General features: G+C 44.0%; 1 protein-coding gene across 1 annotated transcript in view; it reads left to right on the top strand.

The window, feature by feature from the left end:
* Positions 1-324: 324 nt before the first annotated feature.
* ZNF423 (zinc finger protein 423) overlaps positions 325-24,893 on the top strand; it is a 248,870-nt gene continuing 224,301 nt past the window's right edge. The window contains exon 1 of the mRNA XM_075837507.1: positions 325-1,826. Coding sequence (XP_075693622.1) covers positions 1,787-1,826 — 40 coding nt within the window. The 5' untranslated portion in view covers positions 325-1,786. The remainder of the gene's footprint in view (positions 1,827-24,893) is intronic.

Here is a 24,893-nt window from a genome sequence, read left to right as displayed (position 1 = left end):
CTCCAGTTCTGAAAAGCTTCAGAAACATCAGCAGCTTTTCATCTGCTTTCCCTTTAAATTACCCGCACTTCGTTCAAAACCAATAATACCCCCAGTGGTCCGCAACCTGTGGCTCTCTAGCTGCTGGGAACTACAACTCTCAGCATGTCCTGAGCGACAGAGGCACACAGACGTGGTCCGCTCCCCGCATCACGGAGCCGCTGGTCCGGTGTTCCCCTCTCCCCTCCTCGGTCTGTGCTGTCACTTGTCCCCCCCAGTCCCCGCCTCCTCCAGTCCCCGCCCTCTGCCTGTATTTCCAGCGCTGTCCAGGGCTCGGTGCTGTTGTCTCTCTCAGTGTCTGATTGAGCCCAGGCTGTGCGGGGGCTCCCTGCGGGATCAGAGCGCTCCCCCGCCGGGACTCCACTCCTCACATCCCCCTGCTGGGACTCCGCTCCATCCCCAGCCCAGCCTGGCTTTATTATGTGTGTCTGCAGTGCAGCCCCAGCAGCAGCAGCAGCGGCGGCGGAGAGAGCAGGAGGGGACAGAGCCGGGACAAAGAGCAGCCAGCCGGCCGGGCGGCATGAGATAGGGAATCGGGGAGGCTGCGGTGGATTTACCGCGGCGCATGGGGGCAGCTAGCGGCGCCGGAACACGGGACACACCGGCTACACCGCACACCGACCGGAGGGACACTGAGCATCCCCCGACCAGAGGGGGACACTGCCCCGGATAACCGAATAGGCAGGCGATATAGCGGCCGAACCCCGACACCGATAGAAGGGGCGATAGTATTATCCCGGGAGAGAGAGGAGCAGGCTGGTATAAAGGGGGCACTAATCACTGACAGTGCCCATAGCGAGCGCAGGGGCAGCTAGAAGTGTGCCAGGAGACGGGACGTATATCACAGAGATAAACTAGGTACCAATACTGGTCAACAGTGCCCATAGCGAGATACAGGGGCAACTAGAAAGGTGCCAAGGTCCGGGGCTTATATACAATAGAGAATCTAGACCGGGCATTAATACTAGCATACTGTGCCCATACTAAGACACAGAGGGCACGCACAAGAGAGGGCATAGCTATAGAGGGCACCGATATTGGCAAATAGTGCCCAGAGAGGGCAAGCACAAGCGTGCCAGGGCATTTATATATGTATTAGAGGAGAGGGCACCAAAACTGCCAAGTTGTTCCCATAGCAAAACAGGGCAAAAGTGGCAGCCAGGAGACAGTATATTTGTAGATAGATAGTATAGAGAACACAATACCAGCTCATCAACGGGTACAGACTGGGCACAGCCGGGCGATCTAATAGTATTATATGTCAAGTATTACCCGCGGGTCCTCTACAGAGGGCATTACCTGGAGCCTCAGTAACCTCCATTGTGCCATACGACCTGGGTGAAGCAGCAGCTGCTGGGCAGAGTTGACCTAGACAGAAGCTACTCATCTGTGGTGCAGCCAGTCCAGTGCCCGCCATAGCTGCCCAGTCATAACATAAATAGACCTAATTGAATTATCCCCCCCTCCCCTATATACAATTTATCCTAATTTCATCCTGCAGCACTTGTGTGACTACCCCCAGGGCCTGGGGTGGGGGGCATCAGTGCTCCTCCCTCCTCCTCCTCCATCCCCCCCTCTGCACCCAAGGGAGTCACAATCCCACACAATAGGAACTTTAACACAATAAGTGAAGGAGAGAGGGAAGGGGGAGAGTTGTGAGGGATCCGGCTGCACTGCAACACGGAGCGGAGAAGGAATCTTGCAGGACTTTCAGAGAAGTGGAGGAGACTTCTGAGGAGCCGGGGAGATGTCCAGGAGAAAACAGGCCAAGCCACGCTCGGTGAAAGGTAAGAGACCAGAATGGCCGCCCCACGGCGGACTTCATAGAAGTGATGTGGTGGCATGGACGGGCGCAGGACTGTGTGTGCGGGTGTCTGCTGTGCCGGCAGGGAAAGGCTGTGTAAAGGCTGCCCTCAGTGCCAGGGCGAGAGGCGCAGGTTTAATAGGTGGCAGCTGGCAGGGTCCGGGAGATGCTCCGTATGTCTGAGGAAGCTTGGTGTGGGAAGTCGCACCGTATCCTCGGCCTGTATCCTTCCGCATTGAGCTGCGGTTCTGAGCAGACACGTGGGTTGGAGACAGTCAGCATCCCATTCACTGGGCACAATAAACAGTTCCTCCCTTCAGTTCATGGGACAGCCCCATTACTGTGTGTGCTCACCTCCCTGCTGGAAAAGTTTTCCTTTTATTGGGGGAAGGGGGGGGGGGGGGTACAATAACAGAGTAACGTAAAGAACAACTCTATCTATCTGTCTATCTGTCTGTCTGTCTGTCTGTCTGTCTGTCTGTCTGTCTGTCTGTCTGTCTGTCTGTCTGTCTATCTATCTATCTATCTATCTATCTATCTATCTATCATCTACCTATCGTCTGTCTATCATATATCTGTGTGTCTATCCATTTTTTTTTTATCAATGTGTTTATGATATATTTATTTGTCATCTTTCTATCAATTAAAGGGTTTTGCTACACCATTTATAGGGTCACAAAACCCAAATACAAGTTCTGAATATGTTTGGGGCAAATGTCCAGCGTAGATGTTTGCCGTGTCCTCAGTAACATGTGCCCTGGTTGCATAGACATACCGTGTTTCCCCGAAAGTAAGACAGTGTCTTACTTTCTTTTTATCCCCAAAAGCCCCACTATGTCTTACTTTCGGGGTATGTCTTATATTGTAAAAAAATTGTCGAATTTATTTATTTTTTTTTTTCACAAACTTTATTTAACTGTTTTACATTTTTTTTTTTAGTCCCACCAGGGGACTTCACTATGCGATGTGCCGATCGCATATATAATGCTTTGGTATACTTAGTATACCGAAGCATTATTGCCTGTCAGTGTAAAACTGACAGGCAACCTATTAGGTCATGCCTCCGGCATCGCCTAACAGGCAGATGCTGAAGGCAGACCTGGGGGTCTTTGTTAGACCCCCGGCTGTCATGGAAACCCGACGGCGACCCGCGATTTGTTTGCGGGGGCGCCGATCGGGTGACAGAGGGAGCTCCCCCCTCTGTCAAACACATTAAATGCCGCTGTCACTATTGACAGCGGCATTTAATGGGTTAAACTGCCGGAATCGGCGAGCGCTTCGATTCCGGCAGTTGCAGCAGGAGCAAGTGCAGGGGACGGCGCGGTGACGTATGGAGAGGGGGGCGGCGCGGAAGTGGGCAGGAGGCCGCAATACCCCCGTGTTTCCCCGAAAGTAAGACATATGTCTTACTTTCGGGGTACGGCTTATATTAGCCGACCCCCCTGAAACCCCCGATACGTCTTACAATCGGGGGTGTCTTACTATCGGGGAAACACGGTATAAGTTGATTGTCAATGACTCATTGTAGAAGAGATGTATACCATGCTGCCTTTTTTTGGGGGGGATCCCCCTGTATTGAAAAGCATAGCTGACTATTTATATCAATACAGTTAAATAAAGGTATCCGGCCAAAGGTGTGCCAAAAGGGCACCTTTTTGGCATACATTTGGCCATTAAAGTCTATGAGCCCATCCACGTATATGTCCGGAGCACTTCCTGGCGTAAGCAAAGAACGCAGAGCCCGAGCGCAGTGTGAACAAGGCTTATAAAATAGAGCAGCTAATATCACACACCCGTACTTGTAAATGTCCTGGGAGGATCGCTGTAAGTTGTGATCACGGGGACAGACATTTTTCTGGACTTCCTGTCAATCCCATTGAAGAAAACGACAGTCAATCTCTTCCGAGCCGGAGATGTCCATTTACAGGGTAAAATAGATGCTTGCACTGTGCAGTGATCTAGACTTTTACATTTAGTGTCTAGTTAAGGCTGAACTGCTGTCTTATGTATTTGGCAATTAAAATGACATTTTTTTATTTTTTTTATGAATTTCCTTGAACATTTCAGCTTTTTTTTTTCTCTCCCTGGTTTTATCTTTTTACTGGAAATGTATGATGTTGATGATGGAAGCTCCATGATACCCGTTCTGTGTAGATGGTGATCGCTGAGATGGCGCCATTATGAGGAAGAGTAGTGACTTTTTTTTGTAAGAATTGTTCCCACCCTTGTAAAATATCTATTACTGTAAATGGACATCTCAAACAGTTGTCCAAATAATGAAATATTAGGATGTCAGACGGGCTAGGAGTAAAACTTGTAATGTGTAAGCCCAACCTGACTGACAGATTGCCATTTTGATCATCCACTCTTATGTCTCTAGTTGGGCGCCAGTATCCTTGGGAGACATATAAGTATATCTGGGCCGGACGAATCTCAGGAGAAATCTCCTGCCGATGACTAACTTTTTTTGGTTGTTGGTCTATGCAAGTTTTTATTACTTGGCTACAAAAAAATAAAATTGGCTCCTAGAGAGGGGTAACCGGCCTACAAAGTCGACAGTAATGTATCTACACCTGATATCTGGTCACATGATGACTGGATCATAAAGAAAATAGTCCAATTGGGACTCTCAGGATATGTTTTTCACTTATTTATTTTTGTATCTTTTTTTCCCCATGATTAATATAGTTAGGCCTCATGCACACGACCGTAGCCATGTGCACGGCCGTCATTTACGGGTCGGCTGGGGGCGGGATGTCAGCCGCGAGCCGTCCGCAAATCGCTGGTCGTGCACATGGCCGCGGCCATTATTTTCAATAAGCCCGGACAGCAGAACACGGCCGTAATAAGGCCCCATGCACACGACCGTGTTTTTGCGTCCGCAATTCCCCCGCAAATCCACGGCAGAATTTCGGACCCATTCATTTCTATGGGCCCATACACACTATCCGTGTTTTCACGGGTCTCCGCATGTCCGCAAATCCATGCCGCAGAAACTCAGGACATGTCTTATTACGGGCCGCAAATTCGATGCGGACATGCCAATAGAAGTCAATGGGCCCGTGGAAATTGCGGATACACCTCCGTGTGTCATCCGCAGTTTGCGGATTTGCGGAAATGTTGCTAGGCGACGACCGGGAATGAGTTCTGTCGTCATCCTGTTTTACCTAGGCTTTTTTTTTTTCATCCGCATTTTGCGGATTACATACGGATGAACTGCGGAGGACATTTCACGGAACACGGTCCTGTAATTTTCGGACCAGAAAAACACTACGGTCGTGTGCATGAGGCCTAAGACTTGCACGTTCTTTCTGGAAACCACGGTCGTGTGCATGGCCCTACAGGAATGAATGGGGCCGCAATTCTCGCGTGGATTTTCGGGGGAATTGCGGCCGCAAAAGCACGTTCGTGTGCATGGGGCCTTAATATCATTTGAAGAGATTTTTCGAGATCTGGGTGGATTTTTTTTTAGATTTTTTTTTTACATTATTTGCGATAATTGGCTGTTATGATCATGTGACAGGATGTCTTAACGGACACCACATCACTACCCTGAGGCTCACTGGCAGGGACTGAATATTTTTGAAATATTTTTGTTACCTGACATCCTGTACAGTAAAGGCTTCCAGTTGAGGAAGATGGAGTACAGCGTGCTAGGGAATATTTTCATCTTATCATTGCTACTGGGGGCACTATCTGTAAATGCCACGAGTGCTGTTCAGGGCAGGGCTCTCGCGAGAGCTGTTGCCGTGGAACAATGTCGCTCGCCGTTTGGCAGCAAGACTCTTAATTATAGACGTGTCCATCAGATCCGTTTTTTGAGACAAACATAGAAATGGGCACAAAAGAAAGGAGATACATCAGTCTTTTCTTTATACCTTTCCTTATTTTTGGATCCACTTCTAGGTTTGGCTGAAAAACCTGAGCCAATAACTGCCACAAAAACTGCATCAAAACTGTGTGTGATCCTCGCCTTATCCAGTTTTGGTAGTAAATTTTTTTTTAATGACGTATGAATATAATTAAAGCACAGAAAGATGGAGAAATCCCCACATGTATCTGTATACTGGATGCAATAACAAAAATGTCAACATTTTGTAGATCTGTTGGTAATGGGATCAGTCCTGTTCACTATATTATGTCTGACGCTGCACACAGGGACAGGTCAAATTTGCTGCTGTTTTTTTTGGCGGGAAAAGTTACAGCATTTTATGGCACAAGTGGATTTCTCTCTCACATTTCACTTTTTATTTAAGAGATGCAATACTACAATAGTAATTTATTTATTACAGTGTTTAATTTGTCTAATGATATGCTCTCCGGACCGTCCTCCATAGAGGACAATGACTAAATTGAATCTCTAGGTACTGCAGGATATGGACATTTTAGGGTCTGTTCACATCAGCGTTCGGTTTCCGTTGATGGGTTCCGTTGGAGGATCCCATCGACCGAAAGGCCAACGGAAACTATAGCTTCCGTTTGCATTACCATTGATTTGAACGGTAATGCTTCCATTGCTAATGGTTTCCGATTGTCTCTGTTCCATAAGGTTTCCTGTTTTTTTTTGACGGAAACAACTGCTCTATTGAATCCGTCAAAATTAAAACCCGGAAACCTTACGGAATGGTGACAAACGGAAACCATTAGCAATGGAAGCACTACCATTGAAATCAGTGGTAATGCAAATGGAAGCTATGGATTCCGTTTGCCTCTCCGTTGATGGAAAGTTCTGACGGAACCCTTCAAAGGAAACCAAACTCTGATGTGAACACAGCCTTAGGGCAGATTCACACAAGCGTTGCGTTTTTGCGCGCGCAAACAACGCGGCGTTTTGCGCGCGCAAAAACCATTTGACAGCTGCGTGTGTCATCCGTGTCTGATGCGCGGCTGCGTGATTTTCGCGCAGCCGCCATCATAGAGATGAGGCTAGTCGACGGCCGTCACTGTCTAAGGTGCTGAAAGAGCTAACTCTTTCAGCACCCTCGACAGTGAATGCCGAACACAATATCGCAAAACCTGTAAAAAAAAAAGAAAAAGTTCGTACTTACCGAGAACTTCCCGGCCGTTGCCTTGGTGACGCGCCTCTCTTGACATCGGGCCCCACCTCCCTGGATGACGCGCCAGTCCATGTGACCGCTGCAGCCTGTGCTTGGCCTGTGATTGGCTGGAGCTGTCACTTGGACTTACTTAATTGTCATCCCGGGAGGTCAGACTGGAGGAAGAAGCCGGGAGTTAGCGGTAAGTCAGAACTTCGTTTTTTTTTCTACAGGTTCATGTATTTTGGGATCGGAAGTCACTGTCCATGGTGCTGAAACAGTTTAACTCTTTCAGCACCATGGACAGTGAATATCTCCTGACGTCGCGTACCGATAATTTTTTTGCCGGGATCGGCCAAAACGAGTTTGGCCGAACCCGGTGAAGTTCGGTACGCTTGTCCGGCTTCGCTCATCGCAAAGACACTTTGTTTGGATGTTCGGAAACAGAAAAGCACATGGTGCTTTTCTGTTTTCATTCATCCTTTTCACTGCTGTTGCGCGGATCACGCTCGTCCCACGGAAGTGCTTCCGTGTGGTGCGCGTGATTTTCACGCACCCATTGACTTCAATGGGTGCGTGATGCGCGAAATACGCAGAGTTATTGAACCTGTCGCGCTTTTTGCGCAGCAGACAAACGCTGCGCAAAAAGCACGGACTGTCTGTACTGCCCCATAGACTTGTATTGGTCCATGCGTGCCGCGTGAAAACCACGCGGCCCGCACGGACCGAATACACGCTCGTGTGAATCCCCCCTTACTGATAAATCAAGCGCATCAGGTTTATCTTTTGACTATCGTTAAATCTAATTTTCCCAAGGGAAAAAAATACAGTATAGACCTCTGGAGCCGTCTTCATGAGTCTAGGAGCAAATGAGCTTTTACTGCCAATTAGACAGAGACATACCGGGAGATTGATGAAAAGTGTCTAACAGAAAAATTACCTTCGTTGCCCATAGCAACCGATCACATCGCAGCTTTCATTTTTCAAGAGCACTATAAGAAGTGAAAACTGTTCTGTGATTGGTTGCTATGGGCAACAAATGCAATTTACCTGTTAGACGCTCTTCATGAATTTCCCTCATAATATAATGAAAACAATCCCAAAAATTAGGAGTCAAGGGCAAACATGGCTACCTGGCTTCTGGGATTTGTTAAGCCCTTCTGTATGCTGTTTTAACATTTATCTTTAGAAATGACTCCATTGTTGCGTTCTACTGGGGTGTATGCCAGCAAGATGTATGAATATGTGAATTTGGGATATTAGGTCAAGGGATTAGCACTTTGCGGTTTAACCCTTTGGCAGGAAAGTTATGATTGTTGGAATAAATACTTCATGCTTAGCATAATGTTGTAAGAATACTTGGGGCATGTTCACACGGCTTATTTTCAGGCGTATTTCGGAGCGTAAAACGCTTGTATTAGTTAGGCCCTGTTCACACTGAGTTTTTTTGCAGCGTTTTTTGACTCAGAAACGGTGGCAAAAAACGTCAGAAAACGACTCCGATTGAAATTATGGTGGTTTTTCCTGCAAAAAAACCAAAACGTTTGCGGGGAAAAGAAGCGTCATGCTTTTTCTTCAGGCGTTTCCATCTCTGACCTCCCATTGACATCAATGGGAGGCAGAGAAAGCATTTTTCGCTGCATTTTTTACCCACAGCATTCAATGTCCATGGCCGAAAAAGGCTTCGAAAAATGCGGCAAAAAGAGTGCAGGCAGCGAAAAATCTGGAGAAAATTTGAGGCAGATTTGTCTGCCTGCACAAAAACTCCATGTGAACAGGGCCTTACGCTCCGAAATACACTTGAAACATGCCTGCAAACAGTTTCCAATTGATCTTAAAGGAAATGCTCTGTGTAGTTTATACGAGGAAAATGCCTCATAAAAATGTCACTTCTTGAAATATTTTACAAGCTGATTTTCCATTGACACTACCAAAAACGATTCGAAAACACACCTCAAAATACGCTTCAAAAATGCCTGGATTCAGAGGCTGTTTTCTCTTAAAATCAGCCTCACAAAAGGGTTGTCCCAAAAACTGACATGTCATGAAAGTCTGATCAGCCTGATACTGAGAGGGGGTTTATGCCATGCTGACCATCATAAATTATTGGACTCTATAATTATTGACACCTTTAGGTGCTCTTATTCTAAGGTTTCTGTAACTTCCCATTGACTTCAACCGTGAGTGACTACACTTATGATTTGTGGCAATCCCAGTAGCTGGACCTCCACCAAACATACTTTATGAAATATCGGATTTAGGCTCTGTTCACACCACGTCGGTCGATACTTCATACAGCCCTAGTGTACTTTTGGCATCCGCCAGGAAGTTATTCTTCGGTGTATTTTTTTTAAACTTTATAGGAAAACATAGTCTACTGCGCTATCCTATACAGTCGGCCACTGAAAAAAAAATGTATACCGCACAGTTTTTTTTTCACCATGTATGACGTATGCTACTGTGTTGGGGATTTATGTTCGGCACATACGTCGGGAGATTTCCCTATTGTATTCTTCAAACATTAACCAAAAACACATAAATGTTAACGTAGCTTTACGTATCTCTTTTTAGGTTAATCCCTTTAAGTTAAAAAATGTAATAAAGCTTTGGCCAATCTGTAAAGGGCAAGTATTTTACTAGCAAAAGTAGGGGGAGTGTTTGGCATTTTTGAGCGGTCATCCTAACCGATGTGTTCTTGTCACACATCAAGATACGGACATCGTCTCGTCATTGCTTCAGTAATCTGACAGTGTATAACATTATAGTCCATTACTCTGCATGTGGGATGGTCTGTTGCATAAATATGGCTGCTGGCCATCTCTGGAGTAGCAGCTTTTCTGACTGAAACAATTCACGCTTTAGGCCTCTTTCACATCTGCGTTGGGGTCCCGTTCTGACGTTCCGTCAGAGGTTTCCATCACAACAGTACCCTGAACAGAAACAAATGGAAACCAGACGGAAACCTCCGACGGAACGTCAGAACGGGACCCCAACACAGATGTGAACGAGGCCTTAGATACACATAAAATGCTGAGTTTTCCTTTATAGAGGCTGCAATTAAGTGCAATATTTTATCCTGCTGTCATGGCCTCCAGTTTCCGATTAGACACTTAAGAGTTGGGCCTGGAGGCTGCACTAGTTCCCTTCAAGAATCCAAAGCACAGCATTGGAGACACGTCTTTTAGGAATCAGTCCTTGTGTCAGAAAGTGGCATTTACTGGACGATATGCAAACTTGCTTACAAATCAACGGACATACCCACATGGTGGCACACATTTCTGTCCATTCCTTTACCAAATGTATTCAAGCTGCTAAATGCAAACTGTCTGGAAGTGTAGAAGTGTGTGATAGAAAAGGATATTCTTTATATTGGTTACATTGTTGATAAATTGTTCCTTTGCACAGATTTTAGTCATAATATTATAATGTCATCTGTTACTTATATAGTAATATACTTCAAAGTTTTGCTTATTTTTATCTCCAGAGGGACAAAATAATTGTCATGTAAATTCAGTCCTGGCATTTTATTTGGGCAGTAATCAGGCTCGCAGCAATGACATGTGTTACTATGGTAACAGATGATTGAGCTGACTTCAGACTACCTCATCCCTACACTGCACATAGGAGGAAGCGGTAATCTGAAACCTTCCCCCTAGACTCTGCTGGCGCCTAATACTAGATGTCAGCAGTCTAGTGTAGGGAATGTAATGGGCAGGAAACGTTTGGAGTAGGAATTACACGAGTCTGCCCACACCATTATTATGTTTTTTTTTGTTTTTTTTTTAATGTAATGGGGATTGTGTTCTCCATTGGAAATGCAGAAACAGTGAATATCCGGTGTGGGGACTAGAGATTGCAGCCCCCCTATTAGAGAATTGCATAGAGAGCAATGCCCTTATATACGGTTATTATCAAAATCCCTCCTTTTGCAAGTTTTTTGGCGCGTTTTTTTTGTGCGTAATTAGGACTCTCATTGACTATGGGAATTAGTGGCATTTTACGAACCAAGAATTGACCCGACCTTTCTTTTTTTTGCACAACGCGTTTTTTAAATGCACTTGTCAAAAAACGCTTCGTATGCACTACAATGCGCTTTCCCATTGATGTCAATGGGAAGCTTAAAGTATGCGTTTTTTGACACCTTTTTTGACGCTTAAGATGCTTCAAAAATGCGTTGAATACATGCCGTGTGAACAAGGCCTAATAGGTATACTCTCAATTCACTGCAAATACATCCTGTCATAATAAAAAACAGCTTGCTTTTGCGGATGGCAGTTTTACCTCTGGTGTCTGGATTCTGTAGACAGGTTTGTAAGGAAGTTACTGCAATCTGGAAGCAAACGACCGAGTTCAGGCTGTAAAAAGGGATCCATGTATCACACGGATTTCCCGGCCCGAATGTGGTACAGGTGAACGGGACTCCTGGCATCATAGACATTTATGATGGTAGGAGTCTTTGCCTGCTCGTGGAACTGCTGTTTCAGACTGAACAAAATTATGCAGTACCGAAAATTCGTCCGACACACGGACCGTTTTTCATAGCCCGAACTTGATCGTGTGCAAGAGATGTTAAAGAGAACCTTTCAACTGCCCATACATGTGCAGCTGAGTGCAGCATGTAATAGGCAGGGCTGCACAAACCCTGGGGCACTTGTATAAACGGAAGCCATGACACTATTCACATCTGCGTTAGGGGTTTCCATTGTTCTGCTGGGTCAGAACAACGAAAATCTATCGCATGACAGAAACTGATGGAACCCATTGACTTTTATGGTGTCGGTCGGTTTCCCTAGTAAAATATACTGCGCTGTTTTGTCCAGCAGAAATGATGGACTCTGCGCTGGAGGCCCCTAATGCAGCCTCCGACGCTGATGTGAACAAAACCTAAGTCTGACTGGGTGTTAAGATCGGGATATATACTTTATTTACTTTTCTTTTCTATCAAACTTATTTATTTTAAGTTATTTATGAATTTATGGTTAGAAATGCATTGAAATAGCGGACAAATGCTGTTCTGAAGACTCTGGTAATTCTTATAGGGATGCAAATTAAGGGAACCCCAGCGTTAAAGCAGGGTCTTCCCAGTGACATATGCTGAATGATGAAACGAAAGATGAAGATTAGACGTACCACTTAAACCACTGGAAGATGAAAGAGGAATCATTTTACTCCACAAAGGCACATTACTTGTAAAGAGCCGGGGAAGGCAGCGTGAGCTAATTGGAGTGTTTGTTTTCATCTCTGAATGTGTGTGTGTTTTTTAAGTCTTTATTGCCTGAAGTTAATTGATGGAATTTTGTCTTTTAAAGAACCAGCCATGCTTGGTAAATTTGTTTCTTAACCAGCTTCTAAAAAAACCTGCTTTCCTCTGTCATCATGCAAAGGGGCATCTTGTTTTTTTTTTCTGAATTGAATATTTGGTAGTAATAGTAGTAGTGTCGTCAGCTTTGGTTTTGAGGGGTAAGTTAATACTGAAATACGCCTTTTTATTGTTTCCATTTTGGCCCATTGCTACAGCACACAATAAATCCACACATTGTGTTATATTGTTATTGTGTTACTGAGACATAAGATACTTCTTCTTGAAGCTCCATTGCAAGGGGTGGCCAGAAGTAAAAGTCATCTGTTCTAGTTTATTAATAAGTTCTCCTTTTAAAGCATTCTTTTTATTATAGTATTGTTGGCCTTTATGTAAAGAGGACCTGACAGCTCTCCTAAAATGTATTTTTTTTGGGAAATAAAGCTTTGAAGAACTCTGCAGTGTTGCGTTCTTCTGGTTTTCCACATGGAAATGCGGCGCGTCCCTACACAATCAGTGCTGACAGTGTCGGACTGTGTAGGGACACACACTATTGACAATTTATTCATACATTTCCAGGAGGAATATCAGAGAAAAATATTAATTTATAATTCTTAGATAAGGTGCTACATCCAGCAATGTTATTTAATGGGGAACACAAGTATTTACTAAAACAGACATGTCGGGAAAGCTGAGAAGTCTCATGCCAGTGTTCTCGGCTGCGATCTTATTATATATTAGAGCGTTAGAATATATACAGTCTGTTAGGATATTTTATCACTTTATAATTGTTGGGTGTGCAACTGCCAGAACCTTCACTGATCCTGAAACTGGAATCGCCAAAGCACTGGTTTAGCCCTTTACAGCTTTTCCCTTCTCAACAGCTCTTGTGTATACATAGAAGCTGTGTAGTTCGCTGTGAGCCGATTACGTCAGTTCAGCAGAACTGACGGCTTGGGTGAGGGCGGGTCCTGTGTGTGTCTAACACACAGGACCACCATAATATCCACCACATCTAAGTTGATCTGAGACCTATCTCAGGAATGGGGTCCCCGTCTGCTGAGGTGGCTGCTGGACGCCGCATCCAGGCGGAGGCACCCTCTCTGCAGGGAACTGCTACAGAACACCATTCACTTGAATGGAGATGTTTTGTAGCTCCTTGCACAGCGTGTGTCTGAGAGCGCCTTTATTTTCAGAATCGGACTCCCTACTGATCAGAAACTGCCATCACTTTCTGTCTTGTGAAAACCCTTCTGAGGCAGCTGGAGCACCCTAGTGGTGCACCTTTCCCACCTAACCTTCGACCTGGTCCTGAGTGAATGTAATGCGCTACCCTAAGGTAGGATCAAGTGCTACCAAGAAATGACAAGTTGACCACCTCCCCAGTAAGATTGTCACTTCTGTGCATGGGTTGTGTCAGCTTTTGCAGCTCAGTCCCATTCAAGTGGTTACCCAATAACTCGTCGACATGGCTGATCTCGTCATAGTCTATAGCTGATGTATTGTATTACTCTTATAAACTAAAGAGCTGTGATGTACTGTGAAATCTCATACATCCGAATCGGCATGATCTCTTCCTTTATATTTTTGTAAATTTTTATTTTTTGTAATTATTTTTTTTTAATGAAAGAAAATAAATGTTTTCTGCACTTGAAAGAACTGGCCACCTATAATAAACAGCAATATATCCTGCCTGCTGCTCAAGTCAGTGAGTTTCTCTCCCATCCCTTGGATAAACGTAATGGACCCGTACTAAAGCCCCATGCACAGACCCATAATTTTGATCTACAATTACGCACCATAATTGCGGCTCAAATTACGGACCCATTTATTTCTATTGCCACGGACACCTTCCCGTATATTTACAGGAAGGTGTCCGGGCAGTAGAAATGACCCGCAAAAAATAGGACATGTTCTATTGTTTTAATTTACGGACCATGCTCCCATACTTTATAATGCGAGTGTGGCCCACAAATGCGGGTGACTTTCCGCGGCCGGTCGTGCCCGTAATCACTGACCGTGATTGTGCGGGGGGGGGGCCTAGCTATAACTAAAAATGTGAAAAATAAATTCTGAGAAATAGAATAACATTTTGCACTCTGCTCTACCTTGTATCAGAATATTTACTTTTGGTTGGATTTGCTTATATGCATTGAGAGGCAGTCTTACTAAAAGACAGTGATTTGTGAAGTAGCATTATGACCAAATTCTACTCCTTTATATCTCACTGATGTGGTCATAACCCGTTGATATGAATCATCGCTGGTGGATGGATGATTTAATCCCTTGTGGCTAATTAGCTATGTAGTCTAATTAGGGGAAATTATCAACAAAATAAATCCTAATTAAGGAAAATCTGTTTCTTAGGCGAGGGTTACATGTAGACTTTCTATTGCTCACTACAAAAAAAATTGCTGAGAATTCACAGTCCATAGGACGGCATTGAGTTGCCTTAAAGTCTTTTCAAAGTCGCTGCAGTTAAAGACTTTGTACACCTTTAAAAACTGTTTTTTTTAATTATTATTAAACAATGTTTTTTGTGATTCTATACAAGTTTTAAATTTACTTTTATTAAAAATGTTGTTTTGCTTTTTCAATACTCCTTTTTTTTTTCAAGCTCTTGTGTATACATAGAAGCTGTGTAGTTCGCTGTGAGACGATTCCGTCAGTTCAGCAGAACTGAAGGCTTGGGTGAGGGCGGGTCCACAGGACCACCATAATATCCACCACATCTAAGTTGATCTGAGACCTATCTCAGGAATGGGGTTCCCGTCTGCTGAGGCGGCTGCTGGCCGCCGCATCCAGGCGGAGGCTCCTTGAAGGGTTGACCAGGAATACGGAAACAGCTGAGCTCGCTAAGTTGTTTCCGTAACTCCCATTCACTTCATAGGGAGTTATGGAAAAAGTGTAAAACGGCAACTGTTTTTGTAATCCTGACCAACTCTCCACTGAGTCGCCACTTCACCAGGGACCCGCATCTACCAGACATTTACGGTATATCCTGTAGATATGTCAGAAATGTCTAAGATGGGAATACCCACTTAAGGTTTTGATTACTATATATTAAAAAAAACTACAATAAGTGGAGATACAGACGGACGTTGCGTTTTTGCGCGCGCAAACAACGCAGCGTTTTGCGCGCGCAAAAACCATTTGACAGCTGCGTGTGTCATCCGTGTATGATGCGCGGCTGCGTGATTTTCGCGCAGCCGCCATCATAGAGATGAGGCTAGTCGACGCCCGTCACTGTCCAAGGTGCTGAAAGAGCTAACTCTTTCAGCACCCTCGACAGTGAATGCCGAACACAATATCGCAAAACCTGTAGAAAAAAAAGAAAAAGTTCGTACTTACCGAGAACTTCCCGGCCGTTGCCTTGGTGACGCGTCCTTGGTGACGCGCCTCTCAACATCGGGCCCCACCTCCCTGGATGACGCGCCAGTCCATGTGACCGCTGCAGCCTGTGCTTGGCCTGTGATTGGCTGGAGCTGTCACTTGGACTGAATTGTCACCCCGGGAGGTCAGACTGGAGGAAGACGCCGGGAGTTATCGGTAAGTCAGAACTTCGTTTTTTTTTCTACAGGTTCATGTATATTGGGATCGGAAGTCACTGTCCATGGTGCTGAAACAGTTTAACTCTTTCAGCACCATGGACAGTGACTATCTCCTGACGTCGCGTACCGATAATTTTTTTGCCAAGTTCGGTTTGCTTGTCCGGCTTCGCTCATCGCAAAGACACTCCGTTTGGATGTTCGGAAACAGAAAAGCACGTGGTGCTTTTCTGTTTACTTTCATCCTTTTGACAGCTCGTGCGCTGTTTCAGTCGGTTCGCACGGAAGTGCTTCCGTGCAACCTGCGTGGTTTTCACGCACCGATTGACTTCAATGGGTGCGTGATGCGCGAAATACGCAGAGTTATTGAACCTGTCGTGCTTTTTGCGCAGCAGACAAACGCTGCGCAAAAAGCACGGACGGACCGAATACACGCTCGTGTGAATCCCCCCTAAGTATGTGTGTAGCCCCAGCCTTACATGTTAATCATTCTATTGTTTTATCATTTAACATGTCTTTTTAATCTTAAAGTTTTCCATAGACGAACGTCCAGCACTCTAATGTCTGTGGCATCCTTAAATGTACAGATAAAAACCCATTTCATCCCACTAGACAAGCAGAAACAAGATCAACGCTTTGCTTGTCTACCAATTTGTAGGGTTATGGTAGATTTGTTGACATTTTATGACACTGCTGATAATTGCTAAACGATTGGTTTAGATCAGGGGTGCATAAACTGCGACCCGTGAATCACTATTATGGGGGCACTGTGTGATTAACACTACTGGGGGCACTGTGTGGATGGTATTGTTATTGGGTCATAAGCTATTACCGTGTTATGTCTAGCACAGACCTGAGGGGGCAGTGCATGATGCTTTTCTCTTTTTGGTGCCCCTTAAATCCCTCTGCCATTTACTGCCGCCTCAGTCCGTGCATGCAGTTCATTTGCTTTAACCAGATTGATCCTTTAAAGGGACATTCAGATGTCAGATATTTGTAACATAGAATGAGATGAGGTAGAGATGTGGCAATGCTTGTCCGCTGTTCTCTCTATTGTGGTTTATGGGAGTTGCAGAATGCCCCCAAAAGTGGAACCCCACCTGCCAGACATTTATGGCATACACTATTGATATGCTATAAATGTCCTAGATGGGGATATCCCTTTACGTTTTATTGCGCCCCTTGGGAGCGGTACAATTTGATAAAAAGGCCCTCGAAACAAAAAAGGTTGTGCACATCTAGTGTAGATGGATTTCAATCAGTTTGAAAATGTGTGATCTTCCTTAAAATGATTCCCTAAATTTTATCATTATCATTGTAAATGTAAATCAGCGGAGAAGACTGCATTATGGATTTTTAATACCATAAGGCCCTGTTCACACAGAGTTTTTTTTGGCGCGTTTCTTGACGCGGAAACCGCACCAAAAAGCAGCCGAAAACGCCTCCCATTGATTTAAATGGGAGGCAGGCGCGTTTCTTTTTCCCGCGAGCGGAATAAAACGCTCGCGGGAAAAGGAAGCGTTATGCCCTTTCTTTAACCGTTTCCTTCTCTGACCTCCCATTGACATCAATGGGAGGCAGAGAAAGCGGTTTTCTCAGCATTTTTTGGCCACAGCGCTCAATGGCTAAATGCAGATCTGAGGCAAACATTCTTATAATGAATTATATATAACAGAACATTTGTTTTCATGTGACCATCTTAGGCTACATTCACACGAGCATATCAGATTCACGCGCGTGAAAAACGCGTGAATCTGGTCAGTTATGCATCAGTGTTCTTTGCGAGGGCATGCATTATTCACACACTCGCAAGGCACATCTTTTTTTTTTTATTCAGTTGAATTGACTTCAATGGGCGATAGGTGCGTGAAAAACGCACCAATCTAGGACATGCAGTGCAGTGAGAATGACGCAACGGACACATGTGTGAACGGCCCCATTGATTTTCCTGCGCAGCACAGGGACGTTATTCACGTTTGTCTGAATGAGCCCTTAAAAGGGTTATTCAGGATTTTAAAATTGGTAGCCTATCCTTCGTATAGGCTATCAATAGCAGATCGGTGGGGGTCCGACTCTAGTGACCCCCGCCAATCAGCTGTTTGACAGTATGATCGCTGCAGCCTCTTCATTGTTTACATCGATTTTTATTTCTGTTCACACTTGCACACACTGTTACATTCTTAGCGGCTCTGCAAGGTATTGCAGCTCTGTTCCATTTACTTGATTGGCACAACGCTGCAGTACCGCGCGTAGCCGCTACTAAAAGTAATGGTGTGTGTAAGTACAAACAGCTGATCGGCGTGGTTGCCGAGAGTCGGACTCGTACCGATTTAATATTTGTGGCCTATACTAAGGATAGGCCATCAATTTATAAATCCCCTTTAACACTTTTTAAGATGTATTTATGCAGGTACAGTCCAAGCCTGTTGCATAAACCATAGTTTAATGATTAAAGGGGCTCCTATTGGCTTGGAAGTCCAAGCCAATGGAAGCCCCTTTAATAGTTACGTTCTACTAGCAATTCCTCCAGTCGAATTCATTAGCAGAAATTGTCCTCCTGTCTCAAGTATTGCGGCAGCATAGAGTATGAAGTAAACAAAACTGCTTGCTGGGATATTCCGTGGGGTTTTACGCCACTTTTGACAGCAAGAATAGCGCAACATGCATCGCTAGTCTTGCCCTCAAAATGACGGAAACCTTGACAAAACCACGAAGGTTGCCGTTCAGAACCAATTTTAAGTCATTGGGATCCGTTGGTCGCTGATTAAACCCATCAGCAACTGAACGACTAATCCGGCACTGCGTCATTGGCCATCATGACAGTGTGTACAGAGCCTTAATTTATTGTATAGGCCCAGTCATCTCTAGGCCTACATTAGGAATGGAAACATTTTTTATACACTTGGTCCAATCTGGGAGCAAATGGCCTTTTTTTGCTTATTGATTAGATCATATTGGATTTTTAGCATACATATACCAAACATAAGAATCATTCAACAGACAAAAAATATATCCTGAATATAATCTGGCTGCCAAGTAAAAAATAAATAAAACTTCTTTAGTCACAGATGTATATGTCGTCACAGTCTCGCCCATCCTTCCTCATCACTTTTAATTTGTGCCATTTATAATCCTGTTTTAGTTGAATGTGACAAAATAAAGTCTGTGTGGATCATATTTACATATATTTAGCTTTTCCTTTATAATTAGGAGCGCTGCGCAGGGAATATCCCATTATAGCTGAGATATGGCATATAGATTACCTTTTGTCAGTGTTTGGTGATGTATATCTCGTGGATCAGTAAAAACGCTGCGATGTGACTCATAATTATCATCTGTCGGCTGATAAATATCAGTGAAACTTCTAATGCTCTCCAGCTCCAAGCAAAACAGAAGAAGATGTGGAATATAACATGTCTTAAAGTACTCATAACTATGTCACATATATCATGACCAAAAACCTTCGTTATGATAATCCGTGCCTCAATTTTACCAAACGGATTGGATGCATCAACTGTAATCCTTTATCAGACGTGTTTTAAAATCATTATTGATCATTAAAAAGTTTTTCAAAGAAAAAGGTATTTAGACATTATCAGGGTAAGTTCACACAGGGCGGATACACCGCGTCAAAGTAAACAGTGTATCAGCCCTGGTCCCCGCAGGAAATTCCTGCCGAAAAACCGCACCAAATTGTGGTGCAATATTTCGGCCAGAATGTCCGCTGCGGAAAACAGCAGGTAAAAAAAAAAATGACTCGTAGTCATGACGACGCGTCCCTCTGACGTCCGCAGCCCGGCTTCCTGGCATGATGCTTCATCCCATGTGACCGCTGCAGCCTGTGATTGACTGCAGCAGTCAGATGGGAAGAAACGTCATCACTGAAGCCCGGCGCAGAAGCAGAGTTGTCATTTTTGTGGCGGAATCGCAGCTGTTCCGCCGCAAAAATTGCAACATCTGCTATTTGTTGTGGGTTTTACCTTCCTATTGGATTCAATGGGGGAAACCCACAACAAAAAAATCAACGATTCCAAAGCATAAATTAACTTGCTACAGATTAAAAGATCGCACCGCAGGTCAATTTATTAACTTTTTTGGGCGTTTTTGTTTATGCAACTTGTGGATGAGATTTAGATTTCATCCACTCTGCTGCTACTGATTTTCCGCAATAAAATTAGTTGCGGAAAATCTGCAGTGTTTACGCTGCGTGTGGACATTTCTAGAAAGAAATAGGCTGGGGTTGTTTCCCCCACGCAGTCCCGTCTGCCCGAGCGTGTAACCCAGCTTCCACCTCGCACGCGGAAGCGTCGGTTTGGTGCCCGCCTTGACCGATAAGCCACACGAAATGGGGTGCGTTGTTGCGACAGTCACAAGGTTCCCGTGTAGCCTCAGCCGTAGGAAAAAAGAAAAACGGAGTAAGTGCATTGGGGGAGATGAACTAAACAAGAACATGTACCAAAAAAATGTGTTGTAGGTGCTTTTTGCACCTACCTCAACAGTTTCTATAAGGGTCTAGAAAGGGGCATTGCTACGAGTAGACATTAAATGAAATCTATTGACGCTGTGTGCCAATTTTAGACATGCAATGTTGGTACAATATTGATGTAAAGTACGTCAACAATAAGGTATAAGGAAGGGAAAAGTGTCTGACATGTTTAGGGAATGGTGCCAAATTTATAATGCCACGTGTGCCATTTTTATCGGTTTGGCTATTAACGCTAACTTGTAAATGAATGCATCTTTTGACACTATGAATTAACCCTCCGTTAGTGCCACATCACTAGGGTATGCCAACGTTATCCGATCAGTGGGGTCCGATGAATAGGACCATCTACGATTGTTAGAACGAGGTAGCAGCTGTGCTAGGAAAGTACTTGAAAAATCTGCTCTGATTTTATCAGAGGACGCATAGTCGGCCCTTGACCTTATTTCTTCTGTGCGTGATTTTTATTGAGCAATATGTTTTATTCTGGTTGCCATGGCTAAATCAGAGGATATGTAAACCTTTCTAGATGTACTGATATAACAATATAATACATGTGTTATATTTAGTAATTGGGCATTATGTGCATATTTACTGTACAGGTATATATATATACATGTCAATTGTCATCATGTACTGTAATTGTCAAATGTATTAGGCAATGTGGTGAATCCGGCATGATAATTGATTGTGGAGCGCTTTGTACACGCTGGTTGTAGATTTTACGTATGGTCAATCATGCACGAAATTGTTCACATTAGGAGAAATTGTTTCGTTTCTGGGATTTTTGATTCATTTGAATGGCCGTTAGCTGATTGAAAAAGTAACATATCATTAAGGGCATGTTCAGATGTGGTGGTTTTGAGGTGCCGATTCTACATGTACATCAAACATGTAGCAAAACAATTTCACGGTGAAATCCGAGCATGCTGCAGATTTTCTCAGCAAATTCTAGCCTTTGCAATGCATAGTCTGACACCTGCGGGAAATCCGCTGCCTAATGTCTGACGTTTTTATTGGTGGGGATCTGAGCACTGAGACCCACACCAATCGCTAAAACAAAGCAGCAGAAGTGCTTATATGAGCCCTGTGCCGCTTCGTTTATGTTTGTTTTTTCCGGAAACCAATGTAGCGGAGTACCGGCTCAATAGAAAGTCCATGAGCCCGTGCTCCACTAGATCGGCTTTTGGGAAAAAGCCGAGCAGAAACTAAGCGGCTCATACAAGCACTTCTGCAGCTTTGTTTTAGCGATCAGTGGGGGTCTCAGTGCTCGGACCCCCACCATATCAAAACTTCTGACATGTCACTATGACATCTCAGAAGTTTGTTGAACTTTAGTTACACTTTTTCGTATATATTTATAGAAGGTGATGATGAGCTGTAGTAGCATTTGTTAAAGCCAGAATTTATTCATAAACGTGTAGTGTTAAGGCAACCCTCCGGTTCACAGTAATAACGTCACTATACTGTACATGCAGAATATATCATTAAAGGGATTGTCCAGTTTAAGCAAATGAATGTTATTTTTATATAAAATTAAAAGTTAGACAATTTTCCAATATACTTTCTGTATTAATTTAATTCCTCATGGTTTTCAAGATCTCTGCTTGCTGTTATTCAGTCGGAACATTCATTGTTTACTCTCAGTGGATAAAATTCGGTCCATGGTCATGTGATGGACACACAGGTGCTGGGATCGTTACAGTATGTGTATCACAGCTGTGTCTTCTACTGAACCTAGCACCTGTATGTTCATCACATGACCATGAACCGAATTTTATCCATTGGAAGTAAAGAATGAATGTTCCTACTGAATAACAGCAAGCCGAGATCTTGAGATCTTTTAAAACTTTTAATTCTACCAAAAATGACATTCATTTGCTGAAAGTGGAGAACCCCTTTAACATGGATGGACCAGCGCTGATAATCAACGTCAACGCTCCAAGAGCAGGGGGCGTGTCTCAGACCACCAAAGCACATAGCGCATAGGGTGGACTTAGAAGTTGGCAGTCATTTTACATACATAAAGGGACTGTGAATGAGATGACCAGCGAGGGCATCCCGGAGGGCACCAGGTATGTTGACAATATATAGTGACATTTTTACTGTGAACCGGAGGGTCGCTTTAATGTTTTTTTTCTGTAATTAACTGTACTCTTATGGATGTAGCAATCTAATTCCCTTGTTTCTGTGTGTTTTTTCTTCCAGTCATAATGATCATTTAGCGGTGAGCCAACAATTTTAGTAGTAAAATAGAGGGGAAAAATCCAACTCCATATCCATTTAATGAAGACATGAATTGTAATACTTCTTTCTACGTGAATGTCACGGCTATGTAATCTATACTTTGGTAGGACCACCTCTTTTGTGCAGTGTCTGGCATCCGCCAGGTCACTTAATCTGCATGAAGCTCTGATGGAATAGCTACATAATTTCCGATCATCTTGGTAATGGCGCTGGACCCAGCATGCAAACAGCTTGCGAGGCCTTCGCTCCAGGTTATTAGCACAACTGTTCGGAGCAGAATTAGAATAAAGCCTTTTCCTCGCCATAAAAGGTTTGTATCAGGTGACAACGCTCTCTCGCCTGGTCTTTATGAAGGCCGACAGGACTCAAGTGTCGGTGCTAAACCACCTGTCTGTACTGCAATGAAGAATATCAAAAACTGTCTGGAGAATGAAATCCACGAATGCATTTAACCACTTCACTGCATAGAGAATACATCACAGCAAAGTATAAAACACGAGGCGATCGCATCCATCTTTTATTTTTGTATGTTATACACAAGAGAAAGCGTCTTGTGGATTCATTATCATGTGTCGTAGCCGGCTTCAGCTTTCTCGGGCCAAGGTCAAATTAAATGCGCTTTATAAACATCTGCTGAACAAAAAGCCCGGTGGCCAGGGTGTCCGGGTAAATGGAAAATAGTTTAATAAACAATAACTTTTCAGTTGCTTTTAGAAATTAGACTGTCCATACATTCGCCAAGAATAAGACATAAAACCAAATATATAACCAAATATTTAAAGTCTATGCAAATCCATCACACTTTTAGGCCATATTCACACGAGCGCGTGCGTTTTGTGCGCGCAAAAAATGCAGCATTTTGCACGCGTTGCACGTCCGTGTGTCATCAGTATTTGCTGCGTGACTGCATGATTTTCACGCATATGCCATGCTCGTGACACGCGTTTTTGACGTTTAGAAAAAGAAATGAAGGAAGTGCTTTTATTTTTTCCTTAATTTCTTTATCTACTGTGCATCCGTGTGCCGTGCGCGATTATCACGCACCCGTTGACTCCAATGGGTGCGTGAAGCGAAAAACGGCCAGGTATAGGACATTTCGTGAGTTTTACGCAGCGGACATAGGCTGCGTGAAAATCACAGACTGTCTGAACGGCCCCATTCACCAACATGGGTCCGTGCGACGCGCGTGATTTTCATGTGCGTATTACGGACGTAAAACACGTTCGTGTGAATAAGGCCTTAAAGGGGTACTATGGTTTTATTTAAATGGACATTAACTTTTCAACGAGTAGTACAACCGAATATATAAGAAACTTTATAATATAATGCATCTTATTAGACAAAAATGCCTCTTTCTCTACTTATCAGGCCTTCCTCCCCCTTCCTCCTAAGGCCACATGCACACGACCGTTTGCATTTTGTGGCCCGTAAACCACGGATCCGCAAAACACGGACGGCATCCGTGTACCATCCATGGTTTTCACATCGCCAAAGACTTGAATGGGCGAGATAGATCCGTGAAAAACATGATGGTGTGCATGGTAGCACACTGATAAAAGCTATGGTTGTGTGCATGTAGCCTAAGGCCTTATGTAGCCTAAGCCCTTGACAGGGATAATCGGCCGGGTGACAACATGTTTTTTTAACAGCCGTCACACGGCTGCATTAAAATCTATGCATCTCTATGGGGCTATTCACACGGCCGTCCTTTTTAAGGGACCCGAAAATCGGCCCTGAAAAATGGACGATTTTCACGGCCAATTTGACACCCGGTTGTCTGAATAAAGCCTAACTGTTCATTTATTCTGAATTTACTGCTTTTTCCATCTTCACAAAACAAGAAGGATCATCAGCTCACTGAGGAATCAGATGACAGCTGCCCATAGAAGTCTATAGAGAAGGAGGAGGAAGCAGGAGCAGAGTGAGAGACAGACACAGATGCTGCAGCAGATTTTAAAGAGGACCTGTCATGTTTTTTTTTTAACCTTTTACCTCCTCTGTTACCTGGTGTCCTCTCAATTCCAGCACTGTAATTTTTATTTTGTTTTGGCCCTCCTGTTGTCCCGCTACAGCCACTTCTCCATTAGTCGCCTAATATGATAATTTTGAGTAAAGGTATAGAGAGGAGATGAGCTCATCGCTCCTCAGTAGGCATTGCCTCCTGCATCACTTGTGATGCTGTCAAATCAGAGCGGGTCTTCTGTATTACTGTGAGGCTGTCCACTTTATTAACCCACGCAGAGAGACACTTTTTTGGTGGACCCAGTGCTTCAGTACAGTAACTGCATGCCCATTAACTTCAATGGGGCCACGCATTTCCCCTGCAACTGCTTTCTATTTCTAGCAGTAGACACTTCGCGATCATTACAACATCAGAGGAAGCGACCACTGGCCAAGTGTTGTCTAAAGTGGACTATCTCTTTATGTAATTCAGCAT

Source organism: Rhinoderma darwinii, chromosome 9 (genome assembly GCF_050947455.1).
Source record: "Rhinoderma darwinii isolate aRhiDar2 chromosome 9, aRhiDar2.hap1, whole genome shotgun sequence".
Taxonomy (NCBI): Eukaryota; Metazoa; Chordata; class Amphibia; order Anura; family Rhinodermatidae; genus Rhinoderma; species Rhinoderma darwinii.
Note: the sequence above shows the minus strand (reverse complement) of the source record. Positions and strands in the feature narration are given on the sequence as shown.